The 15,438-nt window shown below is 41.5% G+C and overlaps 2 protein-coding genes across 4 annotated transcripts in view; both read left to right on the top strand.

Moving 5' to 3' along the window:
* Nucleotides 1–6: 6 nt before the first annotated feature.
* The window catches only part of ISY1 (ISY1 splicing factor homolog (S. cerevisiae)), a 17,818-nt gene continuing 2,386 nt past the window's right edge, over nucleotides 7–15,438 (top strand). The window contains exons 1-12 of one of the 3 annotated variants that reach the window (XM_010584425.1): nucleotides 7–85; nucleotides 305–327; nucleotides 1,797–1,848; nucleotides 3,601–3,666; nucleotides 4,393–4,435; nucleotides 4,661–4,773; nucleotides 5,492–5,609; nucleotides 6,489–6,611; nucleotides 9,024–9,133; nucleotides 10,265–10,351; nucleotides 11,836–11,965; nucleotides 12,113–13,036. In XM_010584425.1, coding sequence (XP_010582727.1) covers nucleotides 83–85; nucleotides 305–327; nucleotides 1,797–1,848; nucleotides 3,601–3,666; nucleotides 4,393–4,435; nucleotides 4,661–4,773; nucleotides 5,492–5,609; nucleotides 6,489–6,611; nucleotides 9,024–9,133; nucleotides 10,265–10,351; nucleotides 11,836–11,943 — 846 coding nt within the window. In that variant the 5' untranslated portion in view covers nucleotides 7–82 and the 3' untranslated portion in view covers nucleotides 11,944–11,965; nucleotides 12,113–13,036. Of the gene's footprint in view, nucleotides 86–304; nucleotides 328–1,796; nucleotides 1,849–3,600; nucleotides 3,667–4,392; nucleotides 4,436–4,660; nucleotides 4,774–5,491; nucleotides 5,610–6,488; nucleotides 6,612–9,023; nucleotides 9,134–10,264; nucleotides 10,352–11,835; nucleotides 13,037–15,438 lie in introns of those variants that run through there. The other 2 variants (XM_010584426.1, XM_010584424.1) reach the window with 2 other exon arrangements.
* Nucleotides 12,436–15,438, top strand: part of LOC104842248 (cat eye syndrome critical region protein 5 homolog) — a 15,610-nt gene continuing 12,607 nt past the window's right edge. Inside the window, exons 1-2 of the mRNA XM_010584472.1 lie at nucleotides 12,436–12,451; nucleotides 15,192–15,429. Of these exons, the coding sequence (XP_010582774.1) occupies nucleotides 12,436–12,451; nucleotides 15,192–15,429 (254 nt within the window). The remainder of the gene's footprint in view (nucleotides 12,452–15,191; nucleotides 15,430–15,438) is intronic.

Raw genomic sequence — 15,438 nt, 5'->3', positions numbered from 1 at the left:
GGGGCGGGCGTCTCCTTCCGGGGTGCCCGGAGCGCGGTCGGCGGCGGTTCTGCGGTGTGGGCCCAGGGGACCGGTGGGCGCCATGGTGAGTGTCCCGGTGTCCTTCCCGGCCGCGGGGGGCTCCGCGGGTGAGAGCGGCCCCGCCGTGCGTGGCGGCCGGGTGCCCCTCCGCCGCCCCGGAGGACGAGGAGCGAGGCGGGGGCCTGGCGTCCGTTGCCCCCTTCCAGGCGCTTCGGCGCGGGGCGGGCGGTGAGGCGCTGCCCGGCGCCCTCCGGTAACGCCGCGCCTGTTTTCTCTCTTTCAGGCTCGAAACGCGGAAAAGGCCATGTAAGTACGGCTGGGGGTGCCGGGGGGGGCTCCCCGGGGCGGGCGCTTGGGCATGAGCACCGCTTGCTTTGGCCGCGGGGCAGAGACCGCCCGGCCCGGCGGTTCCAGAGGCGACCCCGCGTTCCCTCGGCTCGGCCCCGAAGCAGCGTGGTCGGGCTCCTGCGTGGGGCTGGCCGAGGCCCTGGCTGTGCGCGCTTCCAGAGACGTCCGTGCCCCCTGCGCCGTGGCTCGCACCCACAGAGCCGCGCTTGGCCGGCGGGACTCGCCGTTCAGCCTTCTTTAAAGTCACCGGGAGCTTAATAACGGTTTTTGGTACTTGGCTGTACACCTTACGCTGGTCTAGAGACGGTGGGAGCAGGAGGGGTGTCAAGGCATCTGCGCACAGCGTGCCCGGTGGTGTGGAGCTTGCAGAGCTGTGGTGGGGGATGGTGGGCTGACCGCTGCAGGGGAGAGGCCACAGCAAGGGCTGGGTGATAAATGTGGTGAAATACATCCTAACGGCCCGTTACGGTTTTAGGCGGTTCCCGTTTTTGGAACAGGGTGGATAGGGATCTGTCTGTGCTCAGGAGTGGCTTGGGCTAAACTGATGGGTTTTACCGTATTTGTTTTTTGTATTGACTTTCTTGAGTACTTTTCAAAAAGGTTTGCAGACCACGTATTTAGAACTACTAGATTAGAGGCTCTTCAATATATTTGTCTCACGTTTGTTCTTTTTCCTAAAATACTTTCCGAGCTTGTAATAGTAACTCAGAGAGAGGCTGAAGAGACTACAGCTGTTTAATACCTCATGAGGTACTCTCTTACGGTGATCCCATCCAGCGCGTCTGGGATGCTGGATTGGATGGTGTGATTTTCATTCTGGAAGTGCCTCTTAAAAGTAAATGGAGCCTCGGTAATTGGCTTAGCTGCAGGGCATAGGTATGCTGTTAAAGGTTTTAAATGCGCTCAATTGTTTTGTGCTTTTTAACGTAACTATTAAATGTCTGGTAAGTAAATAAAACAGTGTATTAAAAAGCTGTAGTATGTGTAGTCTCTGTTCAGTTGTAAGAGACTCAGAATATTTTGGTAATGTTAATTAACTTGATTACTAACTGCTGCTTTCCTTACTGAAGCTTTTTTCTCTTGAGTTTGTTTGCTTTTTTGTGTTTCCCCTGCTAAGATATGTAAACTTAATGCTTGTGCTTATAACTTGTTGATCTCCTTTTGCCGCTAATATCTAACAAGCTGGCATGTGCTGAACAGAAAAAATAATTAGCTGCTTACCAGGATTTATATGTATTGCAGAAGTTTACCACTGAGGATTTCTAGTGTTGAAGAAGTAGCTAGCCAGAAGAGCTAGTCAACGGATAGGTTGAAACCTTTGTTTTCTACAGGCTGTAATTAAGTCCATAATAAATATCCAGAGCAAAACTCATTCCTGTTGGAATGTAGATTTGTAAAAGTAAATCTGCTTCCTTTCTTTTCTTTAGGACGGCCTTGGCGAGATTTCGGCAAGCTCAGCTTGAGGAAGGAAAAGTTAAGGTATGATGTAAAAAAACTAAAGCTTCATTAGCTCTAGTCAAGAGTGGAATGCAAGCCGTGTACAGAGCTGTGTGACAGCCATCAGAAAGGTCATATGCCAGGTACAGGTATCCTGTAGGAGTCCAACATAAGTCATCTGGGAAGCAGCTGAAGTAGGGACTGTATTTCACAGTGACACAAAACAGAAAGTGGAATTTTCTTAACTAAATAACCTGTTTAAAAACTTATGTATATCTTTGTTTCAGAGGTATGCTGCCTTGGCTGCTGAGAAGAAAGTGCAAATTGAACATCACTTAATTTTTTTACATAATGTAGGTAGAATATGTAATAGTTTGGAAAAAACACCAAACTACAATAATGCTATAAATAGAGGCAGCATGCTGGGCAGAAAATTGAAACTATTTTTGAGACTGAAGTTATCTCCTTCTGCAACTACTTACGTAAATTGATGCACATACACTTATTTTTACTGACAGTAATCATAAGATTTGTTTGGATTTCTTCCCAGAAAAGGTAGAGAAGTCCTTTTCGTAATCTTGTTCTTTGGTAATATTATGACAAAACAGTAACCATGAAACAGAGGGCCTTCGGGATCATTGTGAACTCAAGGTTTGCATGATACATAACATTGGCATGTTATTAACCCAACACATGATAGCTGTGCATCTGTTCATAATTGTCTTCACTGTCATGCAGCTTTTTTTTGATTGATTTAAGATTGACAAAAAAAGAGACTTAGCAACTTTGTAATTTAAAAATCCCCCACCACTATAATGAAAGAAATAGCACCCCTAAACCCACACAGAACCTTAGAGGCTGATTCTCAGCTATCTCTGGATATTCCTGTACACTTTTCACTGAATCATAACTTGCAAGAATATTTATGTGGGGATCAGAGTGTTCTCAATAACTTTTTTTTGGACGAGTTTACAATTTTTAATTTTGAGTAACTGACAAAGGAATTCTGGAAACTGAGGTGTCCTACATTTGCACCTTAAGAAATGATGTTTTACACACAAGTGCAAGCAATATGAAACAGTGGAAAATAACAGTTTGGGGAAAGTGTAGTGGAAAAGATTCCACGAGTAACGGCCAGAGAATAAGATGGAATAGAGTTTCTGGTATACTATGTGAAGGAAAGCTTTTTAATATATAGAAGGTAGAGCTGTAGAAGTATTGTAGGGAAAGGGACAAAATAACTGCACACAGAGTCCTAGAGGTAAGATGAAGTATTAGTTTGCATAAGCAAGTCAGCGGAACATGAAGAAGGTTGGGAAAAAGGTGTTTTGGATAAACTGTAGTTGGGAGAGTACAGAACAAAATCATCTTGGAAAAAAATTACATTATTTAAGTAGTAGCAATTGAGAAAGAAAGGCCTAAACTTAATAGCTGCTTGGAAGACAGTGGATTTTCTTTAGATGCTAGTATATTGAAAATAATGTTGTAATTCAACTGTCCAAAATGGAATGTTATTTGTATTGGAGAGGATTGTAGGGTGGTTTGAAAAAACAGGTGACAGATTTTGTTTTGAATAAAGTGTATTTAAGTAGATTCTTATATTCTGTGGTAGTTTTATTTGGCCAGGCTGTAAATCGTCATTGTTTTCCACTTATTAAAAACTGGTGGGAGCAGAAGACACTGGAGCTCGGTAGCATAGTTTGGGATTAATCAAGCAATAAAGTTTGCATGAAATGCTGTGAATATATTGATGCTAGGTTAAAAATTCATGGTGTGTGGCTTTCTGTCAAACAGGAACGAAGACCTTTCCTTGCATCAGAGTGTAATGAATTGCCTAAAGCTGAGAAATGGAGGCGACAGGTAATGTCAAGCTATAGATTTTTCTAATTATAGTAGGTAGAACTTTAGCACTTCCTATTTAGATGGCCTGCTTACAGATTTTTTTTCAGACTTCTTCAGTATGCTGACAGTTAAATCGCAGAATAATTTAGGTTGGAAGATCATTTAGTTCACCAGGGTGTTCAAAGCAGGTCCTACCATGTCAAGTTGCCTAGGGCCACGTCCAACTGAGTTTGAATATCTTCAGGGATTTGGATTCCACAGTTTTTTGGGGTACCTGTTCCAGTGTTTGATTACCTTCTCAATGATCTTTTTTTTTTCCCTTGAATTTAATCAGAATTTCCCCAGTTCCAACTTGTGTTTGCTGCTACTTGTCTGAGGCGCATGACAATAAAACAGTTTGGCTCTGTCTTCTCTATACCCTCGATTAGGTAGTTGAAGATAGCAATAGGTTATTCCTGCTTTGTCTTCTCTTAAGGCAGATCAAACCCCATTCTCTCTCAGCCTTTCTCTGTACTTCATGTGCTCCTGCCCTGATCCCATGTACAGCTGTAAAAATGTTTCCTTGTTTTTTAAGCTTCTGAAGGTACTATATTTGTGTCTGAATAAAATCTGTGTTGATATTTGAAATTGATAAGCTCAGGTCCATTTTCTAGATCAAAAGGCCAACTTAGAAGTTGGATCTTCCTATTTCTAGGATTTTATTATTTTTTTGAGAAATTCACTTCTGTGTTCTTATTTAATTAGATCATTGGGGAAATTTCCAAGAAAGTGGCGCAGATTCAAAATGGTAAGATTTTTCTAATTACGTTTTATTTTTTGAATCTTCAAGCCTAAGCAGTTACAGTAAAAATCACATTTCATGTGAATCATAGAATGGTTTGGGTTGGAAGCAACCTTAGAGATCATCTAGTTCCAACGTGAACTAAACTGTTTCCATTGCATAAATTCTGAAATTACTCTGGTGCTTCTAGTAAGCTGCCTAATTTATTGCCTTTGCCCCCCCCTCTAACAGCTGGATTAGGCGAATTCAGAATTCGGGACCTGAACGATGAAATAAACAAGCTTCTGAGGGAGAAAGGACACTGGGAATTCAGAATAAAGGAGCTAGGAGGTCCTGATTATGCTGTAAGTGTAAATTATTCTGTACTACATGGTTGTTCTGCTTACAGGTAAAGTAGTGAGAAAAATCTGTGCAATGTTTAGTTAACCACGTACTGCTTGGCCAATGTTTATTAGAGAGGAAATTTATTCAGCCCCTAAAAATGTTATGTTGTGTTAGAAGAAATACTTGTTCCCATGTTGAGCAAGTCAGATTCTTCATCTGGAACACCGGTTCAAGGGGTCTTGCCTTCCTGTTACAAGTTTGCAGCAATGGTTTGATTTTACCCATCAGTAGGTGTTGTTTTTCTCTACTGTACTCTGTCAGTCTGTAGAAGGGTTTTCACTTGGCTCACCTAGTTACTGCTGAAAATGAAATAATGATACTAGCTCTCACTTGCCAAAATGTCAAATGTGTGCTTATTGTCAGATTTAGTAGTGCTTGTTTATCTGATACCCAAATATACTAGTACAGAGAATAAGACAGGTTTAGATACTTTGTGAAGATTAATCTGGTATGGACACTCTATGGTTTGTGTGGTCATTTTATACGTGTGATTTGTAGTAAAAGTAGAGAACCTGTATAAAAATGAGCTATGAGGGCATTTGACTTGTGGGGTAGTTTGAACTGGTATAGCGTATCTCCTTTTTCAATCCTGTAATCTATGAAGATGCCCGGGAAAACAGAAAATACTAGATGCAAGAGGAATAAAATTTTAAACAATGAACTTTGTTTATTTTCCAGCGGATTGGACCAAAAATGTTAGATCATGAAGGGAAGGAAGTTCCAGGAAACAGAGGCTACAAGTATTTTGGAGCTGCAAAGGATTTACCAGGAGTTAGAGAACTTTTTGAAAAGGAACGTAAGTAAATAGCAACTCTTCCCAGACATGAATCTACATAGCAGTATATTTTGAGTAAAATGACTGCTGTAGTATGTGGGGAATGCTAGTAACAGCATATTCTGGCCTGCATCTTGGGATCAGCTAAACGAAATGCTAAACACAAGTAATTAATTAAATGCTGTTTCTTTGGGCAAAGAACACCTTTGGCTGTTTGCAGTTAAAGAAATGTAGAAAAGTGTAAACTGTTTTTGACTGGGAGTTCCAAATGGTAAGGACTGATATTCTACAGAAACTTTCCAGCATAACAGGTTAATTTTATTGATAAGTTCTAAATAGTACTCTGAGTTCTGAATTTAAAAAAAAAAGTTCGCTTGAACGTAATTTTAGAAGTAGGAATCAGCTTTCATAATAGGAAAAACTAGGCCTAAGTGGATAAAACTTTATTGCTTTGCCATAGAATGAGTGGGAATTACTTGGACCCAAAGTGAGGCAGGCCTACTGAATCAGCTCTTTCTTACTTGCCATCTGCAGAGAAAAATGATGGGAAGTACTACATCATCTGGGGGAGCTTGGAACAGCTTTTTAGTTCCTTTCATACAGTAGTCTTGCTCAGTACTGGGACTGCAGTACAGAGAAGGGAAAACAACGACATCCATGACAGGGTAGAATTGCCACGGGGTGGGAACTGTGCAATATGAAGCATCGGGTCATGTATTCAAACTGTTTTGTGCAGACCAGAGTAAAATACCAATACTCCCATTATTGACAGCAGTTCAGATCATGCATTGTTTATTAGCTGAAGTGAGTAGCTGTAGTTGCTGTGAGGTTGATAGGAACCGGGAATGCAGAGCAAGATATCAAGATGGACCAGGATGAATGACAGTCGTGTTCTTTCAGCCCTCCCACCACCTCGGAAAACTCGAGCTGAGCTTATGAAAGCCATTGATGCAGAATACTATGGCTACAGGGATGAAGATGATGGTATTCTGGAGCCACTGGAACAAGAACATGAAAGGAAAGGTATGTGAGATTCAAAACCTGCATAAATCAGTCTGAGAAGGGGTGATGGTGGACTCTGAAGTTAAGATATCTTTTTTTTTTCCCTGCAGGTGTTGTCTTGTGCTTAGCTGTCAGATTTCATCTGTCACATAGGTATCCAAATCACTATTGTGTAAGGCATTTCAAGAGTGAGGGGGTGTGCTTTAGAGTTTGCTTTCATCCTTGCTACTGTTAATGTTTTAATACTGTCAGCAAGTGATTCATTATTGAAGCAAAATCTCCTTTTCTCCCCACCTTTCTAAGAACGTAGAAGAGTAGGTTGCAGCAGGGAGAGCTATGGAACTCAAGTGGTTTTCTCCCTCCTTTGTGAAAACTGACCATACCATCTGTTTCCTGTCTCACCTAATTATTTATCCATAAACAGAGCTGCTTAGTTTTCTTGGAGATTAGAGGGGAACTTCTGGAAATCCTGAAGTCTAGGTGGCCTGTGATAATTTCTTCATGTCATCTATCTCGGAACTTCAACACATTTGTGAATATTTTTTCCTTTAAAACCCATACTTTCTCAGTAGATAGTATTTATCCATGTTTCTGCTTCCTTAGTTCTCTAGCTTTGTTTCTGCTGATTTGCCCAGTAAAGACATCAGGATTATGAGTCTCATTCCTGAAACACTCTTTAAAATTCAGCACTGTGTGCCGTATCCTGGTATTTGTGTAGCTTTAAGCAGGAGGCCACACACCACCTTTGAGAGCTTAGCTGTTTTCTAAATAGTTCTCTTAGTGCTTCTGGTGAGTGTTGTCTGATCCTGGCAATTTGCTGCCGTTTGCATTGTAGTTTGCTTTATGATCTCTGCTTCTGAAGCTTCAACTGCAGGCAGATCCTCAGTGCTCATCAGGAAATGTCCTGGTATAGGAACCCTTGGCAGGCTCTTCCACAGAACACAGCAGATAAAACCATCAGGTTCTTCCCTTGAACGGTGCTTCTTTTTGTATCAGATTATCTCTCTGGAATTAGAAGAACTTTAAACGAAACTGCAGGAAGTGACTTCTTTAAATCATTACAAGTTGTTGAGCTTGTAACTGTTACCAATACGTAGTATCTCTTGGTCTGGTCATCCACTTCTTACATTTATCCCTTCTCCGTGTGTGAGATCTTCATAGTATTGTGCGTTGGAGATCATGCCTTGTTGGTTAGGTTATAGGACAGGGGGGAAGAAGGGAATAAAGGAAATATTTCAGTTATCTGTGCCCTGCAGCGTTAGGGCGAAGTGAACACTAGCTGGCTGGCAGACAATTGATAGTGTAAGAAGGGAAGCTGTGCGGTGCAGCGCTCCCAGAAAGGCCTTCCACTCGGTGTTCATCTTGCACATCTTGCTAAATGCAGGCAGGAGAGGTAGCTCATCCGGATTCATGTGATTATTTAAGACAATTACCATGGTTGGTAATTATGCCACTTGAAATAACAAGGCTAGAGATGCTAACAGCACCAATAGGTATACTGTTAATATCCAATTAATATACTATTAATGCACAACAGCTAAGATTCTCTTAGGGTCATTTGTTGTTTGGTGGGCTCTTGTGGTTTTTACCTTGTTATCAGAAGGTTTAAATTTTTGTCAAACAAAGTATTGAAAAGACTACTTAATTTGGGGTACCTTTTCTGTCACAAAACCACACAAACACACACCCATGTGCCACTAGTTAGTTAGATCTTGCTTTCTCAGGGAGAGCATTTTAATGTTTAATCTTTGAGAGCTAGGGGGAATGACTGCTGACTTCTGTTGTTGTAGGCATTTCGTACTGTCTAGTTGCATTAGTCTTACACCTCCCTAGGATTTTTATACACTGGTAATGTCACTGATTAAGGTTCTTAAAACTTGTTTTAGTGCTCTTACTAGCACTCCGCTGTATAGTAGAGAGAGAGCAACCAGCAGCTCCTAGCTAGCAGCAAGTTACAGAATTGGAATCATGCTACATAGTAAGAGAAATACACTATGAGTTGAAAAGAGAGAGACTGAGGCGGGTGGTCACTGTAAGGAGTGTAATCATGTTTAATTAACTACATGGTGATCAACATTGCTCTAGCTGTTGACATGCTATGGAGCTGTAAGAACCACTTAGCCTGGTTATGTTGACTCCCTGTTACTGAGTTCAGAAAGTAGGTTGATACTTGCCTGTGACATTGAGAGTCTAAAATGTGCCCAAATGAAGGCATTAGCAAGTACCACACTTTCACAATGCTAGTATTGGGTTTTGCTCAGACTACATTGATATATTTTATTAGATACTACATCAAGGTTCTACAGTAAGTGTGCGTTACCGATGTAGAGGATTTAAGCAAGAAGTTTAAGTCTGTTGGAGAAGCTTTGGAAATGGAACCATGCTGCTTTAACTTGCTCTCTGATACACTTGCTGTTTTCCTTTGTTAACCAGTTATAGCAGAAGCAGTGGAAAAATGGAAAATGGAGAGAGAAGCACGACTTGCAAGAGGTGAGGAGGAAGAGGAGGAGGAAGTAAATATCTATGCTGTCAACGATGATGAGGTATGTGATGGCTTAAGGTGATGTAACATTTCATGTGTCTTTTACACTGCTGCCTTGGACGTTGAGTTATTTTGCCAAGAACCTGTCTGCTGCTGCATTCTGCCCTTCTCTCTGCCGAACTTACTAGACAATTGTCCCTGTTTAGTAAAAATCCGTAGTAGATGAGTCAACTTGGTCTGAGCTTAGAGCGATGAAAGCTGGCAACTAGGGAAGACTTCTTACTTGAGTGAGAAACAACTAACCTCTGAGTCCCTGTTGCAAATAACCATCACTGCCTAAAATGCTGGTATTTGTAAGGTAGTGTGTTGTTAACACTGATCAGTCTTGCTTCTAAGTACAATCTACATCAGTAACAGCACAAGTAGTTTTGTGTACAGTATAATTTCACACTGTCAATGCATAGCAAAACCAAGGGTTGCCAGGGTCTTGTTTATAGTCAAATCCTAATACAGCAAGGCTTTGCTGATGCTGCAGTCACTGTTGTGACGTGGCTCTTATTTCTTTATTCTTCCCTGCTCCCAATGCCAGTAAGGGAAGTGAGGGACATTGCTGCCGCTCTCCAAGATCTGTAAAAGGGGTAGTGGAAACTAGTTCTTGTTTCACAGTCTGTACCTAAGTGGATTTGTCACAAGAATAAAAAGGAGATAGCCCATAACGTAAAACTGGTGGTTCCTTCAGTACCGTTTTATTTGTATTATCTCATGATTCATAAGCCCAGCTCTCAGGTGTGAGAACAAAGCAGTACAGAGCTGTACAGGGAAGTGGTACGTATATTTTTAGAGCACTTGCTTTCTTCTTGGTTAGCTGGCTCCTCTTTTGTTTATAGCTTTGCTGTGGCAGCTAGAGAGATATGGAAGAGGAGGGAATACAGCTTTACATTCATGCCCATGCCACAGCAGAGGAAAAGCTGTATGAAGAATGAAAGCAATAATTCTGAAAATGTCAAGGAGCCGGATCTGAACGTGATAGTTATCGTACTCCTGTGTTGTTTGGTCCTATTCACTTCTTGTGTTTGTAGCGTTGATCGTGGTCTATCTGGTTCCTTCTGGCAAAGCAAGTAAAAAAGGGTTTTTTGATGACCTCTTTAGAAAGTAAACTTGATGTGGCTTAATTTTTATTTTTTTTTTTTAGTCGGATGAGGATGGTGCCAAGGAAAAAGACGGTGAAGAAGGGCAACAGAAATTTATTGCACATGTTCCAGTGCCATCTCAACAGGAGGTAAGACGTCACAAAATTAAGTCACAGAGATGCACTCTAGCTTTTGCAAGACAGAGATCTTAACTTATGGCAGGTCATCAGTAAAAGTGTCTTCAGTTTGTTATTTCTGTGACTTGATGCTGGAGCTGTTTAATCCTCTTGCAAATGCTGTGGAAGTGGCCAGAATCGTGGTACCATCACTATACCCCTTTTCACCTGAGAATTTCCAAAGCCTTCATAAGTATTACATAAATTGGAAAGTATTGTGGTGTTATGGTCAAGATAACCCTGATTGCCTACTATGTCTTTACTGTGCTTTTCTGCTGGCGGTCTAACTTTTTTTTATTATTTAATGGGATGATTTCTGAATTGCAGGATTTGCTCTCATAAGTTTTCTAAAATTATTTTGGTGGCGTGACCTTGAATTGTCTATTATATTTTGAAACTGCTGTAGGGTTTATATTACCTTAACAGTGACAGGTTGTTTGAAATATAACTCAGGCAAGAAGGTTCTGGAGTTACGTATCTTTTGGTATGTATGCCTTTACATCACACAGATAGCATGTGGTGGTTTGTGCCCTGCTCCCATCTTGTCAGATAAGAATGCTGTGTTCTTCTGTGAAGTCATGATGCTGCACATCCAACAAAATATACATGTAATGGCCTGTGAAAACTGCAGGAGAGAAATAATGATTAAAAACATTGCTCTCTGGCCAATGGTATTCTCTTAATGGAGAGAGCATAACAGAGAGTCAAAACTGGCTTTCTAATACCTAACCACTGATGTACATAGCAACCTTTTCTAATTAGAGAGTAGTCAGTGTAATCTTTTCTCTTTTTGTAGTGGCAAATCACTCCATACCTTATGCCTACAGGATTATGCCTTCTAGATTCTAAACTACAGAAAGCTAACGTTCAGAACACTTATTTTGAGAGATGCTGTGTGCAGTTTAGACAAATATAAAATCATTACTGAGATTAAAACAGGTCTTGCAGATTGCTGTTAGTAGATCTTTAAAGTACATGCTTGTTAAAGAATCATGTATTGCTGGTGCTTCTAGGCAAAATTTAGGTAAGAGGTTCATAGCCATTGCTAATGTGAAAGGCACACTCACTGGACTGTTATTTCAGGGGTGTGGACTAGTGTGGCATAACTCTACGTGTTCTGCATTGGTTCAAGCCATATCCAAGACAATTGTTTGAAACAAAATTCAAGTGACTGTACTGAGAGTAAAATAAAATGGCAGCTAATGTCCTCATTAAAAAGGGTAGGAGCATAGATCTGAAATGGAGGCATCTATTTTACTGCTTCTTTTGAGTATTAAAGTTGAGTATTAAAAAAGATACTCCTGACTCATGTTAATTCAACTACTTCTACACTAGTATACACTTCTAACTTTCACAGTCTGTTTCCTGTGTTTTTCTTCCTCCTGTCTTAACAGCTAAGCATGCTAGGTTTCAGTATCTCAATTAAGCTGAATGTCATCCTATTTTTATATTTGCAGATTGAGGAAGCTCTTGTACGGAGAAAGAAGATGGAGCTTCTTCAGAAGTATGCCAGTGAAACCCTCATGGCACAGAGTGAAGAAGCAAAAACACTTCTAGGATTGTAACATTGCACCAGTACCTCCTGGGGTTTGTATAATTGATCTAAAAGCAACAGGTTCATGTATTCTGGTAGCAATCACTTTTAGCTCTGAAAGTCCCTTTGGATGTTAAGAGTAAACTGATGAAGTTACAGCGTGTTCTGCAGGCAGACCATCATTTTGGTTTATTCACTAGGATGACTTGCACTCCAGTGCTGAAAAAGATCAAACCTGGGTTAACTTGTCTCTACATCCTCAGCAGCTGTCCTCAATCCTTTCACTTTGTGAAACGGTTTGTGCAGTGATGCCTCTTACAGACAGAACTGCAAACCCAGTAACTTCTTAAATCCTGACGGAAAACTGACTGATGTTACTACCGTTCTGTCTGCTGTATCCTGACTGTAAGTGTACGTGTCTTTCTCATGTTGATTTTTGCTGAGCTGAGTCCAGAAGTAACTCACTCTATTATGCCTGGTTCGTTTACCAGAATGGCCTAGAACCTGTTTTAGAGGTACCTCGATGGCAGATCTTACAAGTGAGTTCGAAGTTGATTTGGTTCTTCATATAACACATGCAATATGTCTAAAAGCTGTTACCCTTTTTGTGGGTTGTAACTGTGCCTGGACAAATTGCTTAAATGCTGGATATTTCAGCAACTATTGTAAATACTTCCAACATTGCAATACCTTGTTCAAATATTTTTAGTAAAACTTATTTACAACCTGATGTCTTGTTTCATTCTAGCTCAAAGGATTGTGTTGTTTCCCTAATCGTAGCCAAAGAATGGGATCATCAACAGCCATCCATGTAGGGATTTGAAGCTCTGCATCCCCTGCTGCTCTTAGCTTGTGTATCCTGTGACAAGAGGCAGATCACAGCAGAGCCTGTTCAGAGTCTTATGGGTGACTTAACATTGTTACACAGGTCTGAATGAGTGAAACTTTAAATTGGACATCTGCAGCCATGGAGTGGGAGTGCTATCGAAGGAATATAGTATTTAACAACCAAGTAATCATGTCTTGGGACTATCTAGAGTTTAGAGATGCTCTTAGTATTCAGCACTATCTATTGTAAATAATCCGCTCCAGAACAATCGAAGCTCTAAATTACAGAGGCAAGCTTTTTCTTACTTGATGTAAATGATCAAACAAAAAAAGTCTTGAAGTGGAAAGCATAGCTGCCAAATTTAAAATCTTAAACAAAAAAAGAAAATAAATCAAAACTCAAGTATTGATAGCAAGCAGACAACTACCACTACAAACATGTTCTTCTCTCTTCCTGTTAGCAGCGTAGCTTCTCTGCTTTGTAATAAAGCAGCAAACAAGTATGTTTATGGCTTGTAATAATTTGTGTGCTCTGAGTTACAAGCATCTCTCCAAAGTCAGTTTTAGTTTTTGCTGCTGCTCCTTGAGCGTTTTCTCTTCTTGGGGTTAGAGAAGGTGATGTGCTTTTATCCATGTGCTATCTGTATTGCTGTGAGAGACAACACTGTTTCCCAGAGTTCCTTCCCTGAAACCCCTGGTCGCCAAGAATGGAAAAATAGGCTGCTTTCATGTTGGATGTGCTAACAGGTTTATGGTCTAGCAGTACTGGATCAGCCTAGTGTGCTTTGCCTATGGAAAACATTAGTATGTGAAGGATAAAGGCTTTGTTGCCTGGGACTAAGCCAATAACTGAGTCCTTGGGGCTGAATAAATTGGCAGGCAGTCTGGCTCATCTTTATTGGAGTGTTGGTCACTAAACCATAGGATGACTGGGGCAGGGGAGACACAACACCAGCAAATAAACTGGAGCAGCCAAATGGGCTCGCCAAAAAGGTGTTTGGAGTTAAAGCTCCATCGTGAACAGCCCCTTGCCAGCCGTGCTTCTGCTAGACTGTACTTTTTTTTTTTTTTCAGTACAACAACAGTTTTTCTTCTAGAACAGTGCTTGGAAGAAGAATGCCAGTCTTGCTGTAGACTTGCTAAACTACATGCTGGAGGTAGCTGAACTAGATTGGGGCGGGGGGGATCAATTAGTTTTTAGGGCCTGATACAGTCTGAGAGTTTGATAATACCAATGGTTGATCTGTTCTGTCACTATATGAATTCCTAACACAGAAGACAGAAAACAGAAGAGTAAAGACAGATCAGGGACAGTGATAATGACAGAAGACTTAAAAAAAGACTAAGCAGAAAGAAGGAGAAAAAATCAAGACAGGATATTAATTGCATTCATGTCCAAAGGAGTAGCTACCAGCCCTGGTAGCTGGTTTTCAAGGCAGTGCTGATCTCTGCTGACCAACACAGAAATGGAATATATGTACAAAAATGCAGTATGGAGCTGTGCAATGCAAACTGTGGCTGCTGCTTGAACCTGCTGTACCAAATAATCACTCTGTAGCTCTGAGTGCTAAGCATTTTTGAGCTGAATGCTCTTTTTGGCTGTATTTACAAATTGCAGAGTAATTATTTGCCAGCAGTGGCCTACATTCTGCTTGCTGCACAGGCTGGTAAATTGCTGGTGGAGTTTGGCTATGGAAGCTTCCCAGCCCTAAGCCAGGAAACCAATCTTGTTGTTTGTCCTAGAGAACGAAATGGTGTATAGGGTCTGCTTTAACTCTTACTTTGAGTGTGCAGCTGTGCTTGGACATGTGTGTTGTCAGGCTTATAGCTTATACCATCTGTATAATGTCTGAGCCTTGCATGTGTCAAGGTTATAAAATAGGTGTCATGCTTACATGTAGCTTGTTCTCTTGTCTGCTTCAGAGTTCTGTGCTGCGCGTGATCCTGGCTTGAGCTTTGGTGGGATAACCTCCGTAATTGTTCTGTTCTCTGCATCAATTTTGGCTTGCTTTTGTTTTGGAAACACATCCGATTCTGTTTCATTTAATGCTACCCGCATAAGTGGTGCAGACTGAAAGACACTCTTACTCTTTGTCTGGGTGAGTGCAGTGCAATCACTGGAAGATCGGTTTCGCCCTGGAGTCTGAGAGAGGGTGGTGAGGAACATTTGTTGGCAGTGCTAGGAGATAAGTAGATTTACTTGATCTGTATTAGCCGATGAGCAAGATCAGCAGCGGTAGCTTTGCAGAGTCTCCATTAACTAATGTTATTTTGTGCTTGTTTTCTTGCTTTCAAGTCTAGTTGCTGGGAAATGCCTTTGCAATACAGATCTAAGATTCCGCAGTGTTTGCGTACAGATGTGATATGCTTTTTTCCCCAAAAGCGTCGACTCCTGAAGAACCAGAAGGAATGTCCGATTTGTTATTAAAGAAAAACTTGGTTCTTTCCCAGGTAGAAATGTTGCCGCTGAAGCGGTACCGCCTCCTGCAGAGTTTGAGGCGGGTCAGACAGCAGAGCCCTCAGCCTTGCTGCTAGCCCCGGCCCTGTCCCACTCGCCAAACTCTTGCCGGCTGCGAGGGGACAAGATGGCGGCGCGAAGCCAGGAAGAGCTTCGATGGGCGGCGCTGGCTGGGCGAGGGCGGGGCCGTCTCCTCACGGGGCCTGAGCCGGCGGGGCATGGCGTTGGGAGGTGGGCGGG

Source organism: Haliaeetus leucocephalus, unplaced genomic scaffold, assembly GCF_000737465.1.
Source record: "Haliaeetus leucocephalus isolate CR32 unplaced genomic scaffold, Haliaeetus_leucocephalus-4.0 Scaffold984, whole genome shotgun sequence".
NCBI classification, from domain to species: domain Eukaryota; kingdom Metazoa; phylum Chordata; class Aves; order Accipitriformes; family Accipitridae; genus Haliaeetus; species Haliaeetus leucocephalus.
The sequence above is the reverse complement of the archived record's forward strand: the minus strand, read 5'-3'. Positions and strand labels throughout refer to the sequence as shown.